The 26,869-nt window shown below is 42.6% G+C and overlaps 1 protein-coding gene across 1 annotated transcript in view; it reads right to left on the reverse strand.

The window, feature by feature from the left end:
- Positions 1-26,869, reverse strand: part of grin2ca (glutamate receptor, ionotropic, N-methyl D-aspartate 2Ca) — a 77,074-nt gene that overhangs the window by 38,841 nt on the left and 11,364 nt on the right. The window contains exons 2-3 of the mRNA XM_060902602.1: positions 16,118-16,719; positions 1,263-1,377 (exon numbers count right to left, since the gene is read on the reverse strand). Of these exons, the coding sequence (XP_060758585.1) occupies positions 1,263-1,377; positions 16,118-16,719 (717 nt within the window). The remainder of the gene's footprint in view (positions 1-1,262; positions 1,378-16,117; positions 16,720-26,869) is intronic.

The raw sequence follows: 26,869 nt of genomic DNA on the forward strand, positions 1-26,869 counted from the left end.
GCCAATAATAGTGACATGTGTTTTTCTCATCTCATCTCATTATCTCTAGCCGCTTTATCCTTCTACAGGGTCGCAGGCAAGCTGGAGCCTATCCCAGCTGACTACGGGCGAAAGGCGGGGTACACCCTGGACAAGTCGCCAGGTCATCACAGGGCTGACACAGACACAGACAACCATTCACACTCACACCTACGGTCAATTTAGAGTCACCAGTTAACCTAACCTGCATGTCTTTGGACTGTGGGGGAAACCGGAGCACCCGGAGGAAACCCACGCAGACACGGGGAGAACATGCAAACTCCACACAGAAAGGCCCTCGCCGGCCCCGGGGCTCGAACCCAGGACCTTCTTGCTGTGAGGCGACAGCGCTAACCACTACACCACCGTGCCGCCCGGCATGTGTTTTTGTTGAAAATAATTATTTATTGATGAGGGATTTGTTTTTGTTTTTCTGAATGAATTTATTCCAAATTAAAGGTTTGATTTTTCTCTTTTTTTCAGTGGAGATGAAGCTCCTTCACCAAACGGTGGATTTTTTTCTAACCCTTTTTACTAATCTTTACAAGGGGTGCCAATAATTGTTGGACACATTGTATATAAAAGCCACTCCATAACAATATGTTAAAATAACTTAATCAAGGCAATCCAGCCACTACTAGAGTACAGTTGCCACTCTACAGTGGCCATGAAAATTTATAGATGTTGTCAGATTTGTGCAAACTTCCCACTCAAACAAACAACCCAATCAGAAACAGGTCTGACCTGAGTGCTGACTGATTCAGGTGTCATATTGTAAATCACACAGCTACATGTACAGACCTATAAAACAACTATACAGAGTTCATGGCATGAAATGTACCAGTCTGTCTAAAGCGTCTGGAGGAAAACGTGTGTGGTTGATGCTGAAATTGTAACATATGTAGGCTATTTTATCATGTGTTGCTCTTTTGATTTGTTAAATGAATAATATAATGCTTGATGTTTTGTCCCAACTCAGTGTGCTCTGGTGTAATGAAACATAATCATGGTTTAAAGGATAAGCTGCCTGAACACTCATTTGCTACTCTTACAGTTCGCATGTAGTTCATAATTTTGTGTTTTTGATTAAAATGCTCCAGTGTTATCTGTGGGGAAAAACAATCCATGAACTTTCCTGGGATGGATGGATGGATGGATGGATTGATTGATTGATTGATTGATTGATTGATTGATTGATTATTTGTGTAATGCTGTATTTATATATTTAATATTGTGAGCCTCACCTTATCCCATTGCCTGTCCCGGTCCAGTGTGATGATAATCATGGAAGGGTTGATGAGGTATCCATCACTGTTGAATGAGAAGTCTGTGTGATCCCATGACACATTCAACATGTGCCTGTCAAAAGAAATCAGTAACATTTTGGACATTTTGATCTGTAATGGTATGAAGTCTGATTAAATTTATGACCAAGTAATAGTGGCTTACATTTCCAGTGCTGCCACTAATAAACCTATGATAATGCAATAATATAAACTTATGAGTTTCTTTACAGCCAACATTATTGTCAGAACCATGATATAGAACATTTATCAACACTGTCTTACTAATAAGATTCAAGAATTCAACAGCCTTGAAGTATTAGGACACATAGCAGGTCATTCTGAGCAGCTTTTGGAATTACAAAAAAAAGAGAAAGAAATAGGATACCCTACACTCTTGTTTAAGGTTCAAGGTAAAAACCATAGTGAGTTAGTGTTAGTTCTTCAATACACAGTAATCAATACAGAAATAAATCCAATAATTCCAGTAAAGGTGTTTCACTCATCAAAATAATATCCTAAAAATAATTTATTGGTGGCTCTAAATTGACCGTAGGTGTGAATGTGAGTGTGAATGGTTGTTTGTCTCTATGTGTCAGCCCTGTGATGATCTGGTGACTTGTCCAGGGTGTACCCCACCTCTCACCCATAGTCAGCTGGGATAGGCTTCAGCTTGCCCATGACTCCACACAGGATAAGAGTTTATGGATAATGGATGGAACAACTTCTGTTCTACTCTTTCAGAAACCAATGATATAGCCAGGGTTGGTCTGGGACCAAAAATCAGCCTTGACATTTTGTCCCAGACTGGCCCACCACAACCGGCCCACCAGAAACCACCCATCTATTTGCAATCTTTTTAAATATGTGTACCTTCTGTACCAATCCCTAAAATCACTACAAAGCTGAATAGTAAGTGGGCAATTAAAATGTAATTGCCCCCAAGAGTGAAAACAGTAAAAATAATTTAAAAAATCAATAATCTATATTACTTAATACACTACATTGGTGCTTGAAAGTTTGTGAATCCTTTAGAATTTTCTATATTTCTGCATAAATATGACCTAAAGCAGGGGTCACCAAACTTTTTTCTCTGGGGGCCACATTGTCGTTCCTGACTGTGATGGGGGCCGGGGTCGGGTCAGCTATATCACATAGAATTGTATGACCCAGACAAATATGACCACCAGCAGGCCTCATTGTGTAGTAGAGATTACTAGCCTGGCACGGCCATCCCCACTACGATATCCATACTACTATATCAACACTTGATTCCTGGCACATATTTGTTTATCTTTACTAGTGGTTTGCAAAAGTAATAATCAAGTCTTCACACTTTGTTTTAATTTGAAATACCACTGATATTCCATTTATTTATTTTCTAATAAAAATAATATCAAAGCTGTCAAGGTAAGAAACATCTGCCTTTTTGAGGTGATTGACACTGGCAAAGGTGAGTGGAAAATTATAAATTGTAGGTAGGCCTGTTGATATTATTAATAATATAAATAATAATTGTATGCAGCACTTAATAAAGGTCAAATAAATAGGCCTATAAAATAAATACATTTTAAAAAACAGTGAAATTATAATAATATGAGCAATAGATCAATAGATCACAGCAGTTGTGCTGTGTCCTGCACGTCATTGCTCTCATCCATGGCCAAAGTAAAAAACTCGAATTCTGACGCTTTTTCATTCAGCTGGTCATACACGTTGTCCCCCAAATCTTCGGTTCACCTGGTCATAGTAGGTGCGGAGAGACTCACCGCGTTGAGCGCATCCTTCTTGTCGGGACACACCTCCTCGGCCACAGCAAGCATGCATACTTTAACAAAGACCCCATCAGTAAACGGCTTTCCATGGGTAGCTAGTAGGTGAGCTACCTTATAGCCAGCTCGGACAGCAGCCTGGTTGATCTGGGTTTGGTGAAGGAATACATTCTGTTGTGCAGCCAGTCCGCATTTCATCCTCCGAATCCTGTCTTCTCTTGTTTGCCCTTGCAAACTAGCATACTCTTTGTGGCAGGTTTCATAGTGACAACGCAGATTATATTCTTTGAAAACCGGCACACTTTCTTTACATACAAGATAAACTGCACGGTCCTTACACTGAACAAAAAAATAATCAGTGGTCCACTGTTCTTTAAAAACTCTGCACTCTCTGTCAGCTTTTCGCTTACCGCTAGCCATTTTGCTGTCCTGAACACTGACAGTTCTCTGCTCATGTGCTGCCTGTCACTGCTTGATCGCGAGCATATGACAAAAATTCGGAAAATATGAATAGTTCATTTTATAACTAAATATCAATTTTAATTGATAAAATCAACAAAATACAAGATGCAGACATGTTATTATTTGCCAAAAAGCAATTTAAAAAAAATAGGCCATGACCACTTTTGGGGATTGCCTCATAGGGCCGGTTCAAGTGATGGGGGGCAGAGGGGCTGGGGGGCCGGTCAAAGGGAGGTGGCAGGCCAGATCTGGCCCGCGGGATGTAGTTTGGTGACCCCTGACCTAAAGCATCATCAGATTTTCACACAAGTCTTAAAAGTAGATAAAGAGAACCTAGTTAAACAAATGAGACAAAAATATTATACTTGGTCATTTATTTATTGAGGAAAATGATCCAATATTACATATCTGTGAGTGACAAAAGTATATGAACCTCTAGGATTAGCAGTTAATTTGAAGGTGAAATTAGAGTCAGGTGTTTTCAATCAATGGGATGAGAATCAGGTGTGAGTGGGCACCCTGTTTTATTTAAAGAACAGGGATCTATCAAAGTCTGGTCTTCACAACACATGTTTGTGGAAGTGTATCATGGCACGAACAAAGGAGATTTCTGAGGACCTCAGAAAAAGTGTTGTTGATGCTCATCAGGCTGGAAAAGGTTACAAAACCATCTCTAAAGAGTTTGGACTCCACCAATCCACAGTCAGACAGATTGTGTACAAATGGAGGAAATTCAAGACCACTGTACCCTCCCCAGGAGTGGTCGACCAACAAAGATCACTCCAAGAGCAAGGTGTGTAACAGTGGGCGAGGTCACAAAGGACCCCAGGTGAACTTCTAAGCAACTGAAGGCCTCTCTCACATTGGCTAATGTTAATGTTCATGAGTCCACCATCAGGAGAACACTGAACAGCAATGGTGTGCATGGCAGGGTTGCAAGGAGAAAGCCACTGCTCTCCAAAAAGAACATTGCTGCTCGTTTGCAGTTTGCTAAAAATCACGTGGACAAGCCAGAAGGCTATTGGAAAAATGTTTTGTGGATGGATGAAACCAAAATAGAACTTTTTGGTTTAAATGAGAAGTGTTATGTTTGGAGAAAAGAAAACCCTGCATTCCAGCATAAGAACCTAATCCCATCTGTGAAACAAGATGGTGGTAGTATCATGGTTTGGGCCTGTTTTGCTGCATCTGGGCCAGGACAGCTTGCCATCGTTGATGGAACAATGAATTCTGAATTATACCAGCGAATTCTAAAGGAAAATGTCAGGACATCTGTCCATGAACTGAATCTCAAGAGAAGGTGGGTCATGCAACAAGACAACGACCCTAAGCACACAAGTCGTTCTACCAAAGAATGGTTAAAGAAGAATAAAGTTAATGTTTTGGAATGGCCAAGTCAAAGTCCTGACCTTAATCCAATAGAAATGTTGTGGAAGGACCTGAAGCGAGCAGTTCATGTGAGGAAACCCACCAACATCCCAGAGTTGAAGCTGTTCTGTGCAGAGGAATGGGCTAAAATTCCTCCAAGCCGGTGTGCAGGACTGATCAACAGTTACCAGAAATGTTTAGTTGCAGTTATTGCTGTACAAGGGGGTCACACCAGATACTGAAAGCAAAGGTTCATATACTTTTGCCACTCACAGATATGTAATATTGGATCATTTTCCTCAATAAATAAATGACCAATGATATTTTTGTCTCATTTGTTTAACTAGGTTCTCTTTATCTACTTTTAGGACTTGTGTGAAAATCTGATGATGTTTTAGGTCATATTTATGCAGAAATATAGAATATTCTAAAGGGTTCACAAATTTCAAGCACCACTCTACTTATATTGGGAAAATAGCAGTTTATTTGATTAATGAATAATGGATGGGGCATCAATTATGTTTCTAAATATTATCATCCACATAATGACTTCACTCTTCATTGGCAGTCATTTTTCATGAATAATCCAATTAGATCTTAGAATAAGATGGGACTTGGACAACGTTGTTTGAATTTTACTGAGCCTCCCTCATGAGGTTCAAATTTAATAATAATAATAATAATAATAATAAGACAATGTGACTAGATTTGCCAAAAAGAGATCACCCTGTGGCAGAGGGAGGAGATTTTCAAGATTTTAGGATTTTTTTTATTTCTTTTATTTGAAAGTTTTAACTTTAAATCTTTAAATTAACCCAAGTTTAAAAAAAATGTTACTGTAAAAACATGATTACAGTTAGGATGGGATTGAGGACTGGGCAAGCTGCACACACACCCATACACACAGCTGGCTACAGTATGTACTGTATCCTTATGTGTCATTTGTGTGAAAAACCAGTGTAGTCTCAAATTGGTGTAAATTCAAATAAGTTGAATTGATTTAATCTCAAGCTGACATTCACCAGGCTTAATTAAAATTGATTCAGCCTGTTGAAGAGGGTGAATATAATGCACTTTTTTTTAACTGCAGATATATATATATATATATATATATTCAGAATATCAGTTTCCTGATCTTAATACGTCAATTTTGGGTTGTATAACAAAGCTAATTTGTACTGGAAATTAATCAAGTGAAAATGGAGCTTGGAATTGTTAGGGTTTTGCTGGGATTCGAACCTGGTTCGTTGGTGTGATAATCCAGCAAACCCCCACTAGGCCACCAGGGGGATGACTCAAATGCAGAGGCGTGAGGCGGAAGTAGAAAAAGAATCAAAAGGTTTATTTAAACTATATACACTATATACAGGGCAAAACAAAAGACAAAAAAAAAACCAAAGAGTATAATCCAAAAGAAAAGCAAAGTGCAAAAATTCAAAAGCTAAGAAGATCAAAAAACACAGTACAAAGGAAACTGGAGATAAACATAACAGCACAAAGACTCCGTGACAAGAGGACTGAACTCAGGGGTATAAATAGACAAACTAATTAAGGACACAGGTGAAGATAATTAGGCAATTAACACAAACACAAAACACAGGAATAGTGGCGGCCTCTAGAGGCCAAAATAAACACGACATGAAAAGGAAATAACAGCGGCCTCTAGAGGCCAAAACAGTCCTAGTCCTAACAGGACCCCCCCCTCTAGGAGCGTCTCCTGACGTTCCCAGGGCGATCCGGATGGGCCGAATGGAAGTCCCGACATAGTTCTTTATCAAGGACATCCCGAGCAGGAACCCAGCAGCGCTCCTCAGGACCATAGCCCTCCCAGTCCACCAGATATTGCAACCCGCCGCGGACCCGGCGGGAGTCAAGCAGGCGATTCACAGTGAACACAGTCTGCCCCTGGAAGATGCGGGGGGGTGGGGGGTTCCGAGGGGCAGGGGCATACGTAGACGTCAGTACGGGCCGTAACAGGGAAACATGGAAAGTGGGGTTGATCCTCAGAGTCCGGGGCAACTGGAGCCGGTAGGAGACAGGGTTCACCCTGCGCACCACCTTGAAGGGGCCAATGTAGCGAGGAGCAAGCTTGCGGTTCTCCACCCGCAGTGGAAGGTCCTTAGTGGACAGCCAAACACGCTGCCCAGGGCGGAAAGCGTGTGCAGGTCTTCTATGGCGGTTGGCCTGAGTCTGGTTGGTTCTGGAGGTCTGTATGAGGGTCTTCCTGACCTTGCTCCAGGTCTTGCGACACCGTCTCACATATTGGTTGACCGAGGGCACCCCCGCGTCCTCCTCCTGGTCCGGGAACAGAGGTGGCTGGAACCCGAATTGGCACTGGAATGGCGACAGCTTGGTGGCCGATGACTGCAGGGTGTTGTGGGCGTACTCCGCCCATGGCAGCCAGGTGCTCCACGATGTCGGGTTATCCATAGCCAGGCCTCGCAGGGTGGTTTCCAGGTCCTGGTTGAGCCTCTCCGTCTGACCATTGGACTGTGGGTGAAACCCAGAGGAGAGGCTGGCAGTGGCTCCGATGACCTTGCAGAACCCGTGCCACACTCGGGAGGAGAACTGGGGCCCTCGGTCTGAGACGATGTCCTGTGGAAGACCAAAGACTCGGAAGACATGATTAAACAAAAGTTTCGCAGTTTCAAGAGCAGAGGGGAGTTTGCACAGTGGTATGAAGCGGCAGGCCTTGGAGAATCTGTCAACTAAGACCAAAATGACCGTGTTACCTTGTGACTCAGGGAGACCCGTGATAAAGTCGACTGCCACGTGGGACCAGGGACGCCGGGGAATGGTCAGAGGATGCAGGAGACCCTGGGGACGCTGTCGTGGGTTCTTGGTTCTGGTGCAAACCTCACAGGACAGGACAAATGACCTTACTTCCTTCTCCATGTTAGGCCACCAGAAGCGTCTTTTCAGGAAGTCCAGGGTCCTCCGAGCTCCCGGGTGGGCGGTGAGAGGGGAAGAGTGACCCCACTGGAGAACCTTGGCCCGGGCTTGATGTGGGACGTACAAGAGGCCTGGTGGCCCCGTCCCAGGACCGGGGTCCTGGCGTTGGGCTCGTCGGACAGCCTCCTCAATACCCCAGCGGACAGGGGCCACAATCCGGGACACAGGGATAATAGGCCCGACTTCATTCTCCCTGTTAGTGGCAGAGAACAGTCTGGACAGTGCGTCAGGTTTGGTGTTCTTGGAGCCGGGGCGGTATGAGAGGGTGAAGTCAAACCGACTGAAAAACAGGGCCCACCTAGCCTGTCGAGGGTTCAGTCTCTTGGCTTGCTGGAGGTACTCCAGGTTCTTGTGGTCAGTCCAAACCAGGAATGGATGTTGTGCTCCCTCCAGCCAGTGCCTCCACTCCTCAAGGGCCAGTTTGACCGCTAGCAGTTCTCGATCCCCCACATCGTACCGGGACTCAGCAGGACTCAGGCGGTGGGAGAAGTAAGCGCAGGGGTGCAGCTTTCCTTCCGAACGTTGAGAGAGCACCGCGCCGACACCACTGTCCGAGGCGTCCACCTCCACGATGAATGGTTGGGAGGTGTCCGGGAGAACCAGAATGGGTGCCGTGCAGAAGCGGTCCTTGAGGTCTTTGAACGCCTTTTCTGCCTGAGGAGACCAGCCATAAGATCCACCTGTCCCTTTGGTGAGGTCTGACATGGGTGCTGCCACAGAACTGAAGTTCCTGATGAACTTGCGGTAGAAGTTAGCGAATCCTAAGAACCGCTGAACCTCCTTAACGGACTTGGGAGTAGGCCAGTCCCGGACGGCCAGGGTCTTGGCAGGGTCCATTTGGAGTTGGCCTGTCCGTACAATAAATCCCAGAAAGGAGACCTCGGGAACATGAAATTCGCATTTCTGGGCCTTGGCGAACAGATTGTTCTGTAGCAGCCTCTGGAGAACCTGGCGGACATGGTGGCGGTGCTCCTGCACGGTCTTGGAAAAGATAAGGATGTCGTCGAGGTAGACAAAAACGTATAGGTTAATCATGTCCCTTAAGACGTCGTTGATTAGGGCCTGAAAAACAGCTGGTGCGTTGGTGAGTCCGAAGGGCATCACCTGGTATTCGTAGTGCCCAGACGGGGTGTTAAAGGCAGTCTTCCACTCGTCTCCCTGTCGGATACGGATGAGGTGGTATGCGTTCCGTAGGTCCAACTTGGTGAAGACGGTGGCGCCTTGGAGCAGGTCGAAAGCTGTGGACATCAGCGGAAGGGGATATCGGTTGCGCACAGTGATCTTATTTAGGCCCCTGTAATCAATACATGGTCGGAGCCCCCCATCCTTCTTGCCGACAAAGAAGAAGCCGGCTCCAGCAGGTGAAGTGGAGGGTCGAATAAACCCAGAGACCAGGGCATCTTTGAGGTATTCCTCCATGGCCTTGCGTTCTGGCTGAGAGAGTGAAAACAGTCTGCCACGAGGAGGGGTAGTCCCAGGGAGCAAGTCGATGGCACAGTCGTAGGCCCGGTGCGGAGGAAGAACGGCGGCCCTGCTCTTGCTGAATACCTCCTTGAGATCCCAGTACTCTGTGGGAACTTGAGATAACTCGGTGAGATCAGGGGGCTCGGCAGGAGACACAGGAGAGCTAGAGAGCAGACAAGAGGCATGGCATGCAGGGCCCCATTCCACAACCTGGCTTGTTACCCAGTCTATGCGAGGGTTGTGGCGAGTAAGCCAAGGAAGGCCTAGAATAACTGGGAACTCAGGTGAAGGAATCAGGCGCAGGGATATTTCTTCCTTGTGACCTTGAGACTGGAGGAAAACTGGAGAAGTAACTTGGGTGACTCTTCCATCACCTAACGCTTGGCCATCGAGGGCAGACACAGACAGTGGGACTTCAAGAGGTGCAGTCGGAATATTGATGCTTTGGGCGAAGTGAATATCCATAAAGTTCCCAGCCGCCCCTGAGTCTATCAAAGCTTGACAAGAGTGGACAGACTCACCCCAGGAGATGGAGACCGGGATGTAGATTCCTTGGCCAGGGAGTCCGGGAGAGAGGGTAGGCCCCGTCACAACCCTCCCTCGGCTGGACGGGGCGGTCCTTTTCCCAAGAGTTCGGGACATGATGCTCGGAAGTGACCAGGCTTGCCACAGTAGATGCAGCACTTGTCCCTCCTTCTGCGCTCCCTCTCAGATGCGGAGAGGCGAGTACGACCCACTTGCATGGGTTCTGGACAGTCACTGAAGGAGGTAGACGGTCTCCAGGTAGAGGTAGTGAGGCTGGGGGGGCTCAAGGCTTGGTGGCGTTCTCTCATCCTGTTGTCCAGACGAATAGCATGTGAGATGAGGGTTTCGAGGTCACTTGGGCATCCAATAGAGGCCAGACCGTCCTTGATGGGGTCAGACAGACCATGGTGGAAGGCTGACACCAGGGCAGTCTCGTTCCATCCACTTACTGCTGCGAGTGTTCGGAACGAGATGGCGTAATCTGCGACGCTTCCTCCTTGCCGGATGGACATGAGCTTTCGGGCTGCATCGGTACTGATGTCTGCCTGATCGAAGACCCGAAGCATCTCTTCAGAAAACAGCTGGAAATCAAAGCACTCAGGTCCCTGTCTTTGCCAGATAGCAGTAGCCCAGGCTCGCGCCTTACCAGCTAATAAGGTGATCACAAAGGCAATCTTGCGGCGATCCGTAGTGTAGGTGGTAGGCTGAAGCTCAAAGGTGAGTTGACACTGGGTAAGGAACTCTCGGCACTCACTGTGCTTGCCGTCATACCTCTGTGGTGCAGGAAGGCTGGGTTCGCGAGGTGAAGAAGGCAGCATTGCAGGAGGCACTGGAGCAGGAGTGGGAGCTGGATCAGGAGTGGGAGCTGGATCAGGAGTGGGAGCTGGATCAGGAGCAGGAGATGCAGGCAGAGATGTCAGCTGTGCCAGGGTTTTCCCAATTTGCTGAAGCAGTTCCTCGTGGCGAGCGAGGGCCTCACGTTGGCTGGTGAGCGTACGTCCATGAGCATCCATGGTCGCTCCGAAGCGTGTCAAAGCTGCCATAATTCCCTGAAGGTTGGCCGGGTAGACAGTTGAAGCAGCCTCTGCTGAGTCGGTCATGACGGAGTCTTTCTGTTAGGGTTTTGCTGGGATTCGAACCTGGTTCGTTGGTGTGATAATCCAGCAAACCCCCACTAGGCCACCAGGGGGATGACTCAAATGCAGAGGCGTGAGGCGGAAGTAGAAAAAGAATCAAAAGGTTTATTTAAACTATATACACTATATACAGGGCAAAACAAAAGACAAAAAAAAAACCAAAGAGTATAATCCAAAAGAAAAGCAAAGTGCAAAAATTCAAAAGCTAAGAAGATCAAAAAACACAGTACAAAGGAAACTGGAGATAAACATAACAGCACAAAGACTCCGTGACAAGAGGACTGAACTCAGGGGTATAAATACACAAACTAATTAAGGACACAGGTGAAGATAATTAGGCAATTAACACAAACACAAAACACAGGAACAGTGGCGGCCTCTAGAGGCCAAAATAAACACGACATGAAAAGGAAATAACAGCGGCCTCTAGAGGCCAAAACAGTCCTAGTCCTAACAGGAATAAAATAAAACAGCTGCAATAAAGCTTTTTTATGATTTCCATTTGTTTTTAATACTATTTTAAACCACCTCTTTTAATCAATATTTTAATTTTATTCAGGAATGGGTATTGATCAGGCCTGAGTTTCCCAAAAACACTGCAGCACAAAGATCATCATTAAATGGTACAGCGAGCAGCACAACTTACACTCTCCCTTCTAGTTAAGATTCTCTTTGCATTAAGAGGCTTTTTGGAAACCCACCCCAGGCTTGTAGTACTCGAGTCCAGGACTCGGACTCGAGTCCGACTCATGCCCTAATTTTAAAGACTCGTGACTTGACTTGGATTTGAGCACTGATGACTCGGACTTGGACTCATGCAGTAACTGCATTCGGACTCGTAAATTGGAGACCAGGACTCTGATTTTTTCTTTATTTTTTGTAACATGCCATAATTTGGTATAAGATATTTATATCTACATTAATTTTTATACTAATTTCTTGCAAGAGAATGCACATTCACCTGCTCATATGTCATGTTCAGGAACAAACTAATGTTAATGGCGCTAAAATGCCTGGAGAGAATGTCCCTAGGATTGTCTGCTTGGCTTACACAGACTTCTCGGTCAGTGGAAAAAAATGTGTTCCTTATGTAGAAGAACTCTCGAGGAGACGACGGGGACAACCTCAAACTTCAATCATCATTTGGCAAGACTACACCCAGAGAAGGAAGTGACACGCTATGTTCATTGCTCTGTTGATAGCGGGGCTTGCTGACTGATGAACTAGCAAGTTACAAGAACTAGCAATAACACCCTCTCTCGTGTTATTTGCCCTGTTGATAGTGGGCGGGGCTTGCTGAGTGATGAACAAGCTTTTTTTATTTGTAGCCTATGGAGCACTTGCATGTGACGTCACAGCCGATCCAGATTGTGACAGACGCCATCTTGTCGGTCAAACGCCATATTTCCGCCTTCTACTTCTACTTCTGGTTCTACTTCTACCTTTTCTTCTGGAAAAACCTACTATATACAAATTCTACTACAACGGCTGCGGCTACAAGCTCTCCCTACCTGTGCACGTTTTTTATGTTTTTTGTGTGTATTTTTGCGTGTTGTTCGTCTGTACCGGACTTCAATATCCACTACAACCGTATGGACTTACTGGACATTGGTTTCCAGCAGAAAATGACGGTTTGTAGCGATTTCCATCGCATGCACAACATTCTGGACGAGAAAAAAAAAAAACATTCCGGACGAGATAGCGAGACCAGCGGGGTCTCCGTGAATTGTTATCGGAAGCAAAGCGAAGGAGGCGGCGTCGGGAGCGGAAGCAAAAGCGAGGCTGCAGAGCCAGCCTGTTGACTAAGCTCAGAAAACAGCTACTCAAACCTCCACTGCTAAGCCTCTACCTCTCCAACGCCAGGTAAACAAGACGGACGATTTGGAATTACAGCTGGAATTACCTTATTCTATTCTATAATCGGCTGGTCAGTGCTATACTCAATACTTAAGTGACTTACCCATCCAGTGAGAATCATTTTCTTGTTTACAAGATGCCACATCTGAGTCGCTGACAAATCCTGAATTTCTGTAAAGATAACTGTGCAGAGATTTATAAGCACGCAGTGCTTCACCACTGAACAGCGAGGGAAAGTTGATGAGGTAATTATACACGTCTGGGTATTCCACCTCTGGCAGTTCAATATCCACTGACACGGTCGTGAAAACTACGTCCGGTAAGCCATAAGGGTCACTAATCTGTAGATCGTTTATTTTAGACATATATCTAGTTATCTGTTCATTAGAAAAATGAGCCGTGTAGTCCGCCGGTTGAAATTGATCCATTCTGTACACGAGTGCAGCAGTATTCAGCGGTGCTGTTGACCGACAAGATGGCGGCTGTGTACTTTCCGGTCACGTGACTGCAAGATCTCTATTAACTAAAATGGGGCAGTCAAGCAGGAACATTAGTCCAACACAGCAGCAGAGACGGTTTCACATAAAGGCAGCAACAGCCACCATCAAATGGTACGGTTGGAGTCTTGTTCTCGGACTTGACTCGGATCAGTAGTGGACTTGACTCGAAATTTTCTTTAATGGCTTGGACTTGACTCGGACTTGAACACTGAGGACTCAAGACGGGACTCAGACTCGAGGTTTAGTGACTCGACTACAACACTGTTATTGATTATATATTAATTACAATATTGAATTGCAGTGGGAAAGTGGAAATCACTGATAATGTGGAGTATCGTTCAATTTGGACTCATATAGACTCATGACACTACTGAATGTGTTCAGTTTCCCTACAAACAATGACCTTGACTCATCCCAAACTCTACATTCTCTCAGTCTCTGCCCTGAAGCTCAGCTTCTCTCTCGCTTAGTTAGATTTTTTTTTTTTTTTTAGACCAAATAGGATTTGCTCTGTGTTCCCTGCCACAGATGGTACTAGAAGCTGCACTGGTATGACATGGTATATCCTATGATTCACTGTTTCCTATTCTGATACCTGTGCCTGATGTATGGTATACAGCATTAGAATTTTCATTCTAACACTTTACAATACTGTTCCATCATTAACAGATATTGTAGCTGTGCAGGGAATAAATAGGAATGAACAAAATAGAGCTTTATTACCACTTAAGTTACTACTATTACCTACTATTACTAACAAGAAGACTCAGTAATTACTGCTCAGTTAATAATGAATTGCTTTAGTCATTCGTACTGAGGAATTAAGTCCTATTCCTTCGTCCTTAATAGGATTAATTTAAGTGTTAATGAAGAACTATCCATTCATTCCTGCTTATTTCCTGCATAGTTATTTGTTGACTATGAATTGGTATTATAAAGAGTTACTGCTTTATGAGCAGACAGTATCCTGCAACTTTTGGCAAAATCCTGATCAGAAACAAAATAGACTGAATGTCTTTTATTTATTGCATTCCATTTTGGCATCAAGAGAGTTTAAATGAAAATTCAAGTGGTTTTTTTTTTAACTCATTCTACTCCATTGGTAGAATACCGCATGAGCTCATACTTGAATATTTGGCAAAACGTCAAAATTGTTGTCTGTGCTAATCATCCATGCATTTCAAATGCATTACTTACAGTAGAAATGAGATGTTCCAAAACTCATTAACAAACCAAAAACACAACCGTAAAGCATAACAAAACCAAAAACATATATCTTATTCAGAAACATAACACTGAGACCTAAAGTACATTAATCCAACCTCAAATCAAAAACACATAGCAAATCAATATTTACTCAAAGCAGAAAACATAGGTGCTTAGTGAACATCATATGCTCATTGCTGATTGGATGATATGACAATAACAAGAAAAAAAATTATTTTTTTCAGCCTGTGATCCAGTTAAGCTATTGAAAACATTTCAGTGTGAAGTTACTTATGTTATTATAGTGAGGAGTAATCCTTTCTTCTTTTAGGCAGGTTTGCAGTGTTCATACACTTATTAATATCCTGCGAACTTGTAAAAATCCTTCTGCCCTTGGTTTTCCTGTGCACTCTCACACTGGTGCACACTTTATCCACTCAGCAACAAGGATGCAATGTTCAATAAGGAGCTACTCTTTTTCTTTTGAGTTAATATTGATGATCCATCCATCATCTGTAGCCGCTTATCCTGTGCAGGGTCGCGGGCAAGCTGGAGCCTATCCCAGCTGACTATGGGCGAAAGGCGGGGTACACCCTGGACAAGTTGCCAGATCATCGCAGGGCTGACACATAGAGACAAACAACCATTCACACTCATATTCACACCTACGGTCAACTTAGAGCCACCAATTAACCTAACCTGCATGTCTTTGGGGGAAATCAGAGCACCCAGAGGAAACCCACACAGACACGGGGAGAACATGCAAACTCCACACAGAAAGGCCCCTGTCGGCCACTGGGCTTGAACCCAGAACCTTCTTGCTGTGAGGCGACAGTGCTAACCACTACACCACCGTGCCACCTAATAGTGGTGATGTGTTTCTGAATTTGCTGTTGCATTTGTATTGCATTGTTGTGTTTTTGCTTTGCCATAGTCTCATCTCATCTCATCTCATCTCATCTCATTATCTCTAGCTACTTTATCCTGTTCTACAGGGTCTCAGGCAAGCTGGAGCCTATCCCAGCTGACTACAGGCGAAAGGCGGGATACACCCTGGACAAGTCACCAGGTCATCACAGGGCTGCTTTGCCATAGTGTTTTTGGTTTTGTTGTTGCATTTTATTTCATGTTTTTGGTTTGTTTATGCGATTTGCACTTAAGGGCCACAACAGCAACATCCTCTGTTTATCCACTTTTCCATCCATTTTCAATACCGCTTATCCTTCAGGGTCACGTGTGAACTGGAGTCAATCCCAGATAGTGAGAGGTGGGGTACACCCTGGTCAGGTCACCAGGGCTAACACGGAGAGACAGACTCACATTTACACTCACACCTATGGCAATTTAGAGTAGCCAGCTGTCCTAATCTGCATGTCTTTGGACTGTGGGAGGAAACGTGTGAAGAACATGTGGGAGACCTGTGGACAAACATGCAAACTCCACACAGAAAGGTCCCAGTCAGCTGCAAGGTTCAAACCCAGAACCTTCTTGCTGTGATGTGACAGTGCTACTCTTCGATTTATCATTTTCCCCTTATCATCTTCCTCCCTTGGTCCCTCCCTGTCCTGACTCACCTGAAGAGTGTGTCATTGTTTTCTGGCTGCACTGGACTGGACTGGCAGTCAGCATGTCCATCAGGAATAAAGCCTCTGTGCTTGCGGAAGCTTTGCACCGCTTTCACGATGATGGCCACACCGTCCCTCACCCTGTTCCTTAGACTCATCTTCCACCGGTCTGTGATGATGCTGATTAGGCCAACAGGGAAGCTGTCAGGTGGTGGCAGGTTGGGGTTGCCGACTGCCAGGCTAGGGATGATCCAAATATAACCAGGTCCAACCAGACCCACCTCTCTGGCCATGCTGAAAAGATACTGAGCCTCTTCAAATGAGCAGTAGACCAGCAGCACCTGGGCATCGATCTGCTGCAGCAGACGCCGTGCGCGCAGGTCATTCATGCTATCAGCTGACATGTCAAATGTCAGTACATTCTGTAGCTCCCACAGAAAGTAGGAGGTATCTGTGAAGGAGCGGATGTAGTCCACAAAGGCCTCGTAACCAGGATACTGGCTGGTCACCACTGCAAAACTGTCCCAGTTGTACTCCTCCATTACTTTGAACATACCATTGATCTGCTGCTCAATGGAAGCGCCCAGCTGCAGGAAGTTGGAGCCATCATCCTGAAAAAGAGATTTGAGTATCATGAATAAAGAACACATCAAACCATTAGGACAGAGCATTTTTAAAGGATTTTCCACTAGGAGACCAACTGGTCTGGGCAATACAATCATAGGCCCCAGAGTCCATGCGGCTGCACCGCTGCGGCATATTCTGTGATGCAAAGTGGTTCACCAATCACCATACAGACAAACACACTACAGTGACTACACAGCTATCAAGAGCAATTACCAAGCACAAATGTTATCTCAAAGACACTCAAAGTTGCACAGTAATGACATCGGATTCTGACATCAGCCATCAAATTTTAGTTTTGTTTTTCTTAACCAACATGATCTTGTGTGTATATCTTATAACATAGATCTTCGTTTTCCTTGTTAAATGTATACTTACATGGTACTTGGTTAATTAATTGCAACTGATTGAACCAAATGATAAGACATAACTTGGTTTAAAATTTGGTCTCCCAGTGAAGCTGGTTTGGCATTGACTAGGAGACCAAATCTGGCTACTGGGAGACCATTCTCCCAGTAACTATGTTAAAAATGCTCTGCATTAGGATAACCATTCAGTACCAATGTGGTTCTAAAATCATTATGGCAGAAATATGCTAATTATTGCATGTACATGAGTACCTCACATATTCTCATGAGCAGTATCAAGACCTGGATTGGTTTTAGCCAAATGAGCAGACACATTACTGTCTTCCCTTACTACCCAGGTCCTGGTACATGCTTTGCCTTTCAATAACACTAGAAATATAAACTAATCCATCAATAATTCTATAATATACAGTATTGTGCAAAAGTCTTCAGCACCCTATTTTTTTCATAAACACTTTTGTTATAGATTTCTATTTTATGATTTCTACATTATCGAGTCAGTACAAAACATGTTGAAGTTCCAAACATTGTTTTTTTTCTAGCACAAAATGAAATGTTACAGAAAATAATGTTTGTATCTGAGCAACATATTACATAACAGACCACTTTTCAGATTAAAAAAGAAAACATAATGAAGGCTGTTGGGTTTTGGTGCAAAATTAAGAAGCAAGTATGACAGTCAAAGTGTCCAGAAGAACTGTGGCTGGTTCTGTAAGATGCTCAGTAAAACCTACAGCTCATTTCCTTATCAAACTGCACTCATTGTACCTGAGACTACTATTTTATTTTTTTAAAGCAAAGGGTCGTCTCACACCAAATATTGACTGTTTCATTTATTATGGCTTACTGATTACTGTTTATAGTATTTTTTTAATGTTGAAACATTTCATTTCATTATTTTTAAGGCATTTTTTGGTCTATAACATTTCTTCACATGTGCTTAAGACTTTTGCACAGTACTGTATATATATATATATATATATATATATATATATATATATATATATATATATATATATATATATATATATATATATATATACAAATCCAAATTATGTCAAAAGCCGTTTGCAGAAAGCTGAATGTAGTTATTTAACCCAGTCTTGTTTTCACCTCAGTTCCACATGACATGAGGTGATTTTCATTCACCTGAAGCTACAGCTGAACTTCTACCATGTCACCATTTTCACAATGCTTCAAAGCATGACACATAATGCTGTTTTGCTGTCATGGTCTGGTGTCCTTCAAAGAAAATGTTTGGAGCATTGTGAAAGTAGGCTAAGCCTGTTCATGTAACTGGAAATGAGAGATGTTCTGGTTTATTCCACCCGGTATGCAATGACCCCTTTCAATGCTCTAAAAATCACAAAGCTTTTCTCACTGACTGATCTTTGGCCTAAATATAAAACACTTTAAGGGCATATTAAAAACAGTGAGTTAAAATAGCAATTGCATTATATCTGTAGTCATGCTCAGTTACATTTCAATTATGTGAATTATTCTGTATGGTCTTTTAATATGTTAAGCCTTCATTTAAATAATCAGTACAAAATCTTAAACTGATTTTAAATTAAATGTTTTAATTGTACAATAAGATAGTTTTATGACATTATTGCATTATTTCCAGACTTTTTGCTTTGAAGCAATATTGCATTACTGCTTTGATAATATTTATCTTTAAATCTGTGATTTCTCTATATTTTAACAGCATTATACTGTAAACATCCAAAATGTACAACTGAAATTTATTTTATTAAATTTTTATATGTATTCTATAAATTGCCCCAGCTCTGTGTGTGTGTGTGTGGTGTGTGTGTGTGTGTGTGTGTGTGTGTGTACACACAGTGGTACTTGAAAGTTTGTGAACCCTTTAGAATTTTCTATATTTCTGCATAAATATGACCTAAAACATGATCAGATTTTCACACAAGTCCTAAAAGTAGATAAAGAGAACCCAGTTAAACAAATGAGACAAAAATATTATACTTGGTCGTTTATTTATTGAGGAAAAAGATCCAATATTACATATCTGTGAGTGGCAAAAGTATGTGAACCTTTGCTTTCAGTATCTGGTGTGACCCCCTTGTGCAGCAATAACTGCAACTAAACGTTTGCAGTAACTGTTGATCAGTCCTGCACACCGGCTTGGAGGAATTTTAGCCCATTCCTCCATACAGAACAGCTTCAGCACTGGGATGTTGGTGGGTTTCCTCACATGAGCTGCTCGCTTCAGGTCCTTCCACAACATTTCCATTGGATTAAGGTCAGGACTTTGACTTGGCCATTCCAAAACATTAACTTTATTCTTCTTTAACCATTCTTTGGTAGAATGACTTGTGTGCTTAGGGTCGTTGTCTTGCTGCATGACCCACCTTCTCTTGAGATTCAGTTCATGGACAGATGTCCTGACATTTTCCTTTAGAATTTGCTGGTATAATTCAGAATTCATTGTTCCATCAATGATGGCAAGCCGTCCTGGCTCAGATGCAGCAAAACAGGCCCAAACCATGATACTACCACCACCATGTTTCAAAGAAGGGATAAGGATCTTATGCTGGAATGCAGTGTTTTCTTTTCTCCAAACATAATGCTCCTCATTTAAACCAAAAAGTTCTAGTTTGGTCTCATCCATCCATATATATATATGATTTTGGTGTTGTTTGTTGCTCTGAATATTTGAAGATGAAGGAATATTTGAAGCTGAAGGTGTGGCTGGCAGACCTCGATTTCCTTTACTCACAGGCTTTCTGTGAAAAATGACTGTCCTGAAGACCTGACGTCTGAGAGAAAATCCAATGAAGTGAAAATTCAACTAGAATAGGTCAATGCTCAGAGATAATAGAATATGCAAAGAGGAATTGGTCTTTTTAAGCCATCACAAAAGTTACAGTCTGCTGCAGTTTGGCCACAGTGAATACTGAGAAGAAAGAGTGATGCTCGAATCTGTCACGTTTTCTCCATATGGGAATGGTAAGGAATATGAAGCAGAACAATAAGAGAAAATCAGGCAAATAAAGTTGAAGGGGCAATTCAGAAAAGCATAAACTGAACTTTAGACAAACAAAAATAAAACATAAATTGAGTCATAAACTCTGCTGACAAATTTGCCAAGCACAAATGGGCTGTATTATAGTATGAAATTTAAATAAGTCACTATATTATATACTTATCTATATTGATAGATGTCTGTCTATGTATCTGTGTGTGTGTGTGTGTGTGTGTGTGTGTGTGTGTGTGTGTGTGTGTGTGTGTGTGTGTACAGCACTGTGCAAAAGTCGTAGGCACATGTAAAGAAATGCTATAGACCAAAAATGGCTTAAAAATAATGAAATTAAATGTTTCAACATTTAAAAAAAAATTACTATAAACAGCAGTAAGCCATAATAAATGAAACAAAGTCGATATTTGGCGTGAGACGACCCTTTGCTTTAAAAAAAAAAATTGTAGTCTCAGGTAAAGTGAGTGCAGTTTTATAAGGAAATGAGCTGTAGGTTTTACTGAGCATCTTACAGAACCAGCCACAGTTCTTCTGGACACTTTGACTGTCACACTCGCTTCTTAATTTTGCACCAAAACCTAACAGCCTTCATTATGTTTTCTTTTTTAATCTGAAAAGTGGTCTGTTATGTAATATGTTGCTCAGATACCAAAAGTTTTCTGTAACATTTAATTTTGTGCTGGAAAGCAAACGTTTGGAACTCTAAAATGTTTTTGTACTGACTTGATAATGTAGAAGTCATAAAATAGAAATCTATAACAAAGTTTGTATGAAAAATGCCTTAGACTTTTGCACAGTACTCTGTGTATATATATATATATATATATATATATATATATATATATATATATATATATATATATATATATATGTCCGTCTCAGAAACTGGTCTCTCATTTGGGACATTATGGTCATTTTACTTTTTTTTTTTTGCATTTACCTAACACTCAATATTTCTTTTGTCATGTTTAATAAGCGTAAAGATAGTATCTTGCTTTATCTGGCCTCCATTGTGGAATTTTTTTTTATTACAATTCAAATGCTTTTGCAAAATTGATTTCCATATAAAATAACTACATCATGAAGAATTAAAGCCCTTGCTTCACAGATGAGTGAAAATATTGAATACATTTCCTCTTTTTGATTGATTGGGTTAAAAATGCCAAGTTATGATGACTGAATTGATTATTCGCTTAAATATGAATAATATGATACATTTTGGGTATTTGATATGGCGAAATAGGACACAATGGAAAAATCAAGAACACACCGGAAAGATGAGAATAACGGCGCTGGTAAAAGAACAGCGACTGTACCGGCTGAAGGTCACGCGGGTCTCTGCTGCGGCGCGCGAGCAACGGGACATCACTACCACACCAGACGGAGCGCGAGGTGGGGCAAAATGACTGGCCGTAGATTCTATCAAAAGTTCGATCTAAATTGACCATGGTTGCAAAATATTGGCCAAAAATACACAAACACTACGAAATATGAAAGTAAGATGAAAAAGAAACATTCTATTACCTTATACTGCAAGACTAAAACAAAATAAAACTGTCAAAACTCACCTTTTCAGTGATAACGTCCAAACAGATCACCCGCGTAACAGAAAGACCGCAAATGGAAGCACGATCAACTTCTAACTGTTGGAGTGGAAAATTCCATTCTACACATGCAAATTGTTAATGTATGTCCTTCCCCGCACACAAATAACACGCTACGGTAAAAAATAGACCACGACTCATTTTATAGCTCAGAAATTCCTACAAGACCTGCTACCATCGTAACATTCTGTAAGAAACGTATTCTATACCTAACTTTCAGCTTTCGTTTTAAAAAATAAAATCGCAGATTTATAACTAAATTTTTATATGGCGTGGTGATTTTAAGTTCCTACTTTTGGTGAGGTAGTGACCTTGACCCTGAGGCTTTCTGTTTAGATCAAAACACACGATCATATTGGGATTGCGTTTGCGGAAAATGGAGTTACAACGGTGATCAACTATTTTGCGTGATGTTTTATTACGGTTATGATTATTCTGTGAGCACACCAATCCTTAGGTGTATAAAGTTACAACTTAAAATACAATTAGTGATAACTGTCGACTTTTCAGTGGACCACAACCTTTTTAAGGGAATGCAATGTAGTCAACCGTTTATCATGTCCCAGATCGAGTCGCCATTTTCCCACAAATTTGCAGAATTTTTGCCAAATTCTGAATATTCACATCAAAGATTTAGTTTTATCTGTATTATTTCTTTCATCAGGGCGGCACGGTGGTGTAGTGGTTAGCGCTGTTGCCTCACAGCAAGAAGGTCCTGGGTTCGGGGCCGGCGAGGGCCTTTCTGTGCGGAGTTTGCATGTTCTCCCCGTGTCCGCGTGGGTTTCCTCCGGGTGCTCCGGTTTCCCCCACAGTCCAAAGACATGCAGGTTAGGTTAACTGGTGACTCTAAATTGACCGTAGGTGTGAATGGTTGTCTGTGTCTATGTGTCAGCCCTGTGATGACCTGACGACTTGTCCAGGGTGTACCCCGCCTTTCACCTGTAGTCAGCTGGGATAGGCTCCAGCTTGCCTGCGACCCTGTAGAAGGATAAAGTGGCTTGAGGAGATGAGATGAGATTTCTTTCATCATTTTATTTCAAATTAAAACCAACATCATCATTCAAAACCGTATAGTCTATTGACTGTGAGTATATTTAGTGGGTACCCCCACAGTACCCAGTTTCTGAGACAGACCCATATGGGCGGCACGGTGGTGTAGTGGTTAACGCTGTCGCCTCACAGCAAGAAGGTCCGGGTTCAAGCCCCGTGGCCAACGAGGACCTTTCTGTGTGGAGTTTGCATGTTCTCCCCATGTCTGCGTGGGTTTCCTCCGGGTGCTCTGATTTCCCCCACAGTCCAAAAACATGCAGGTTAGGTTAATTGGTGGTTCTAAATTGACCGTGAGTGTGAATGGTTGTCTGTGTCTATGTGTCAGCTATAGACAAGTCTATATGACTTGTCCAGGGTGTACCCCGCCTTTCGCCCGTAGTCAGCTGGGATAGGCTCCAGCTCAGTGGCGGCTGGTAGTCTTTCAAACAGGGGAGGCTGGTCAGTTATGATATTTCCAGATTTTAAAAGAAAAAAGAAAAAAACATCAATTTTGCCCATACTCTTGCCTCTGATCTGGCTGATTGTTGGCAGCATCACAAACTGTGAAATAACAGGTTCTTTTGGCCCATTAGCCTACTGTCCAATATACATGATGGTGGTGTTGGGGGGGGGTATATTTTAACATTTTATATTTTAAAATTGTGGCATGTGGCATGTTGTTTAAAAATTGATCCTTATTGAAAGCAGCTCTTTGTCAGGAACCTCAGCAGTAACAGCAGTGTGTTCTGGAATAGGCACAAGCACTGACCTTGGGGAGCCAAACATAGAGCTGGGTGCCACACATTTCATTCAATGACACTTTCCCTATATTTTACTTATTTTGACTGAGAAATGTTTTATTGACAATTTTGATAACCCTTCACTTTTAATCCAGGTCTGTAGTGTGAAATGTTCTCGGCTGTGTTTTTGTTTAAAAATGTTTTCCAAATTGTAGCTGTGTTTAATTCATATCCAGAAAAATATATATTCCAATATGATATACTCAGCATAAACATTTTAAATAGATTCTATATTTTTGGTCCATCCATGACATATTACTAAAGTAGCCTATTTACTGTTGTTGATGTGGGTCACTTGCTGTTAGCCAATTCACTTTCTCGTACCAGGAGAGCTGAAAGGAATGAGTATTATTCCCTACCTTTTTCACCAAGTCAGTTTGAGGCGTTAGTCTACCCTGCTCTTTAATTTTAATTTTTTCCTCAAAAGGAAGACTGGCAAATGGCTTCGCCAAAATTAAATCAGCAATGCTTGGCATCCGTGCGCAGCTTTCTTGCTAGCTGACTAGCCCCCTCAAGTTCAAGTTCAGTCACTAAAATAGACGAAATTTCTGGAACTAAGATAGTAAACTTGACAACACTATATTTACACTTTATTTGCAATGAAAATATATACAAACTAAAAAAGCTGGTAGAAACCGTATGTAATGAATGAAATCGAAATGTAAGCTGATCTCTTACAATACACCACAGCACTTGCAAATCCGCATGAGACTGAACTGAAATTCACCGCTGCCTGTCTATAGTTGAAACGAGCTGTCAATCAAAGAAAATATCCGGCCGCTTTCACCAATCACCAGTCTCCTCGCGGAAACTGCCATGTCCCTCCCACTGTGAGGCTCGGAGTCCGTGGGCAGGCATTTTCACAGTATTTGTCCAATAACCGTCTTGCATTTTGAGATTGAAAAGCGCATAGCTCCCAAATGCCACTGAAGTCCACTGAGGCTGGGAGTCCGGTGGGCAGGCGTTTTCGCAGTATTTGTCCAATAATCGTCTTGCATTTTGATATTGAAAGCGCATAGCTCCCAAATGCCATTGAAGTCCACTGAGGCTGGGCTGCATCGCGCTGTCACGAGGGGGAAAAACTCACGCACACATTAGGCGAACTGGGGAAAGTTATAATGGAATGATTTCGCACTGTAGTGGGTTGAGCACATATATTTCTATGATTCTGGATCTGAAATAGCAATGTTATAACTTATAACATTGCTATTTCAGATCCAGAATTTTTAGAGGAGGCTGAGCCTCCCTCGTTGTTAAAGGCCTCTGCATGCTCTTGTGACAAGGCTTTCGCAAATAGCTTTTCGCAGACAGTTGTAATTTATCGTTGAGCGGGGAGTAATAGGCGTGCGCGATGTTATTCACCACCACAACGCAAGGGGGCGCGAAGTCGCGAAATCGCTAGGAGTAGTTGGTGGGTGTGGTTAGTGGAGTGTTTATCCTCCGGTTACTTATAATGACTAGAACTGGAGTCGTATAGATGTACGTACTTCCTCACTTCCTCGATCAACCGCTCTTCGTGCTGCTCCATCTTCGCTCGTGTTTTTAAAAATGGCGGTCGTGAAAACAAAACAAACCGGGAAAGTAGGGAAGCGGAAGTGCATGTACAGCGGATGTAGAGTGGACCAATCAGAGCCCTCTTGTCTGCGACGCTGTCTGAGAGGCTTCTGCGGTGGTCACAATTTTTGGGAGGTGCGCGCAGAGTGTCTGTGAAGGGGGGGGCTATGCAGACGCCATCTGTGACGCTATCTGCGAGGACTGCGTTGTCAGCATAAATTGGCCTTTAGAACAATCGCCCGTGCTCCAGCTTGCCTGCGACCCTGTAGAACAGGATAAAGCGGCTAGAGATAATGAGATGAGATTATATATATATATATATATATATATATATATATATATATATATATATATGGAGTGTTATTAGGCAATGTCCTTCAGCTATAATGCTCTGCATTTACACTGACCCATCTTCTCTGTTGACATCCCCAGTGCCTCCTGCACAAAAATTATTACTATCATTGATTTATTCCCTGTCAGGGCAGCCAGTGGCATGAGTAATGCATCAATCCATGATTGCTTGGCTATTTAGTGCTTTGATTTCATTCTCATTTCAGAGCAGCTCTGTGGAAACTTGCTCTGATTTGATCCAGTTCTAATGTTTTAAAGTTCTAATGCTCTAATGTTTCCTCACTAAACTGGTTTGGGATCTACAGCTAATAAAAAACATGTTTAAGAACACTGTCTGAAGCTTCATATGTTGCACTCTCTTCAGAGACAACAGATGACTTTTCTTCCTTTCCTTTCAGCTAAGCATGACATTAAACCTGCCGATGATGGCATATTGTAATTGCCCTCATCTGCATAGTAATTGAGCAAAATATCCCCAGGATAAAATGGGTTTATAAGCTAATTTTGCTCCGTTTCTGCTTACCAGGTTAGGCCAGCGGTATTCAGAGGATGGTCTAAGAAATGGCAATTTTGGCAGACTGGCATGGTCTACTGCCTGCCATGTAATGTCATTACTTGTGATCTTTTTAAACAAATCAAAGTAGAATTTAAAACATTCTTAATAAGACATAAGATAAATACTGTTTCACAGTCCTAATGCTGATTGTCTGCTGTAGACTGAAGCGACACCTCAAGCATCCTTAATGGTTTCATCAGGAGGATTTAGTGGTATTTTTAAAAACTGCTTCAATTAATTGATCAATCTGATGCAATGTCTCATTCATTCTCATCTCATTATCTCTAGCCACTTTATCCTGTTCTGCAGGGTCGCAGGCAAGCTGGAGCCTATCCCAGCTGACTACGGGCGAAAGGCGGGGTACACCCTGGACAAGTCGCCAGGTCATCACAGGGCTGACACATAGACACAGACAACCATTCACACTCACATTCACACCTACGGTCAATTTAGAGTCACCAGTTAACCTAACCTGCATGTCTTTGGACTGTGGGGGAAACCAGAGCACCCGGAGGAAACCCACGCGGACACGGGGAGAACATGCAAACTCCACACAGAAAGGCCCTCGCCGGCCACGGGGCTCGAACCCGGACCTTCTTACTGTGAGGCGACAGCACTAACCACTGCACCACCGTGCCGCCCCTGATGCAATGTAATTTGATAATTTATTTTGAATTTCTTTACTGTCTTTAACAGCAAAATGCTTCATCATTTCTTTATATTGCTTTCCTGTTACACTCTATGCAAGGGTGAGTCAAATAAAAGGCTTAAAAACATTCTCCATAATTTCCATTTCTTTTAATGCGAGAGTTTTAGTGCTTAATGCGTGATTGGATTCACTCCTAAGTGAACTGATTCACAATTCTTTATCAGTAAG

This window comes from Neoarius graeffei, chromosome 20, assembly GCF_027579695.1.
Source record: "Neoarius graeffei isolate fNeoGra1 chromosome 20, fNeoGra1.pri, whole genome shotgun sequence".
Lineage (NCBI taxonomy): Eukaryota > Metazoa > Chordata > Actinopteri > Siluriformes > Ariidae > Neoarius > Neoarius graeffei.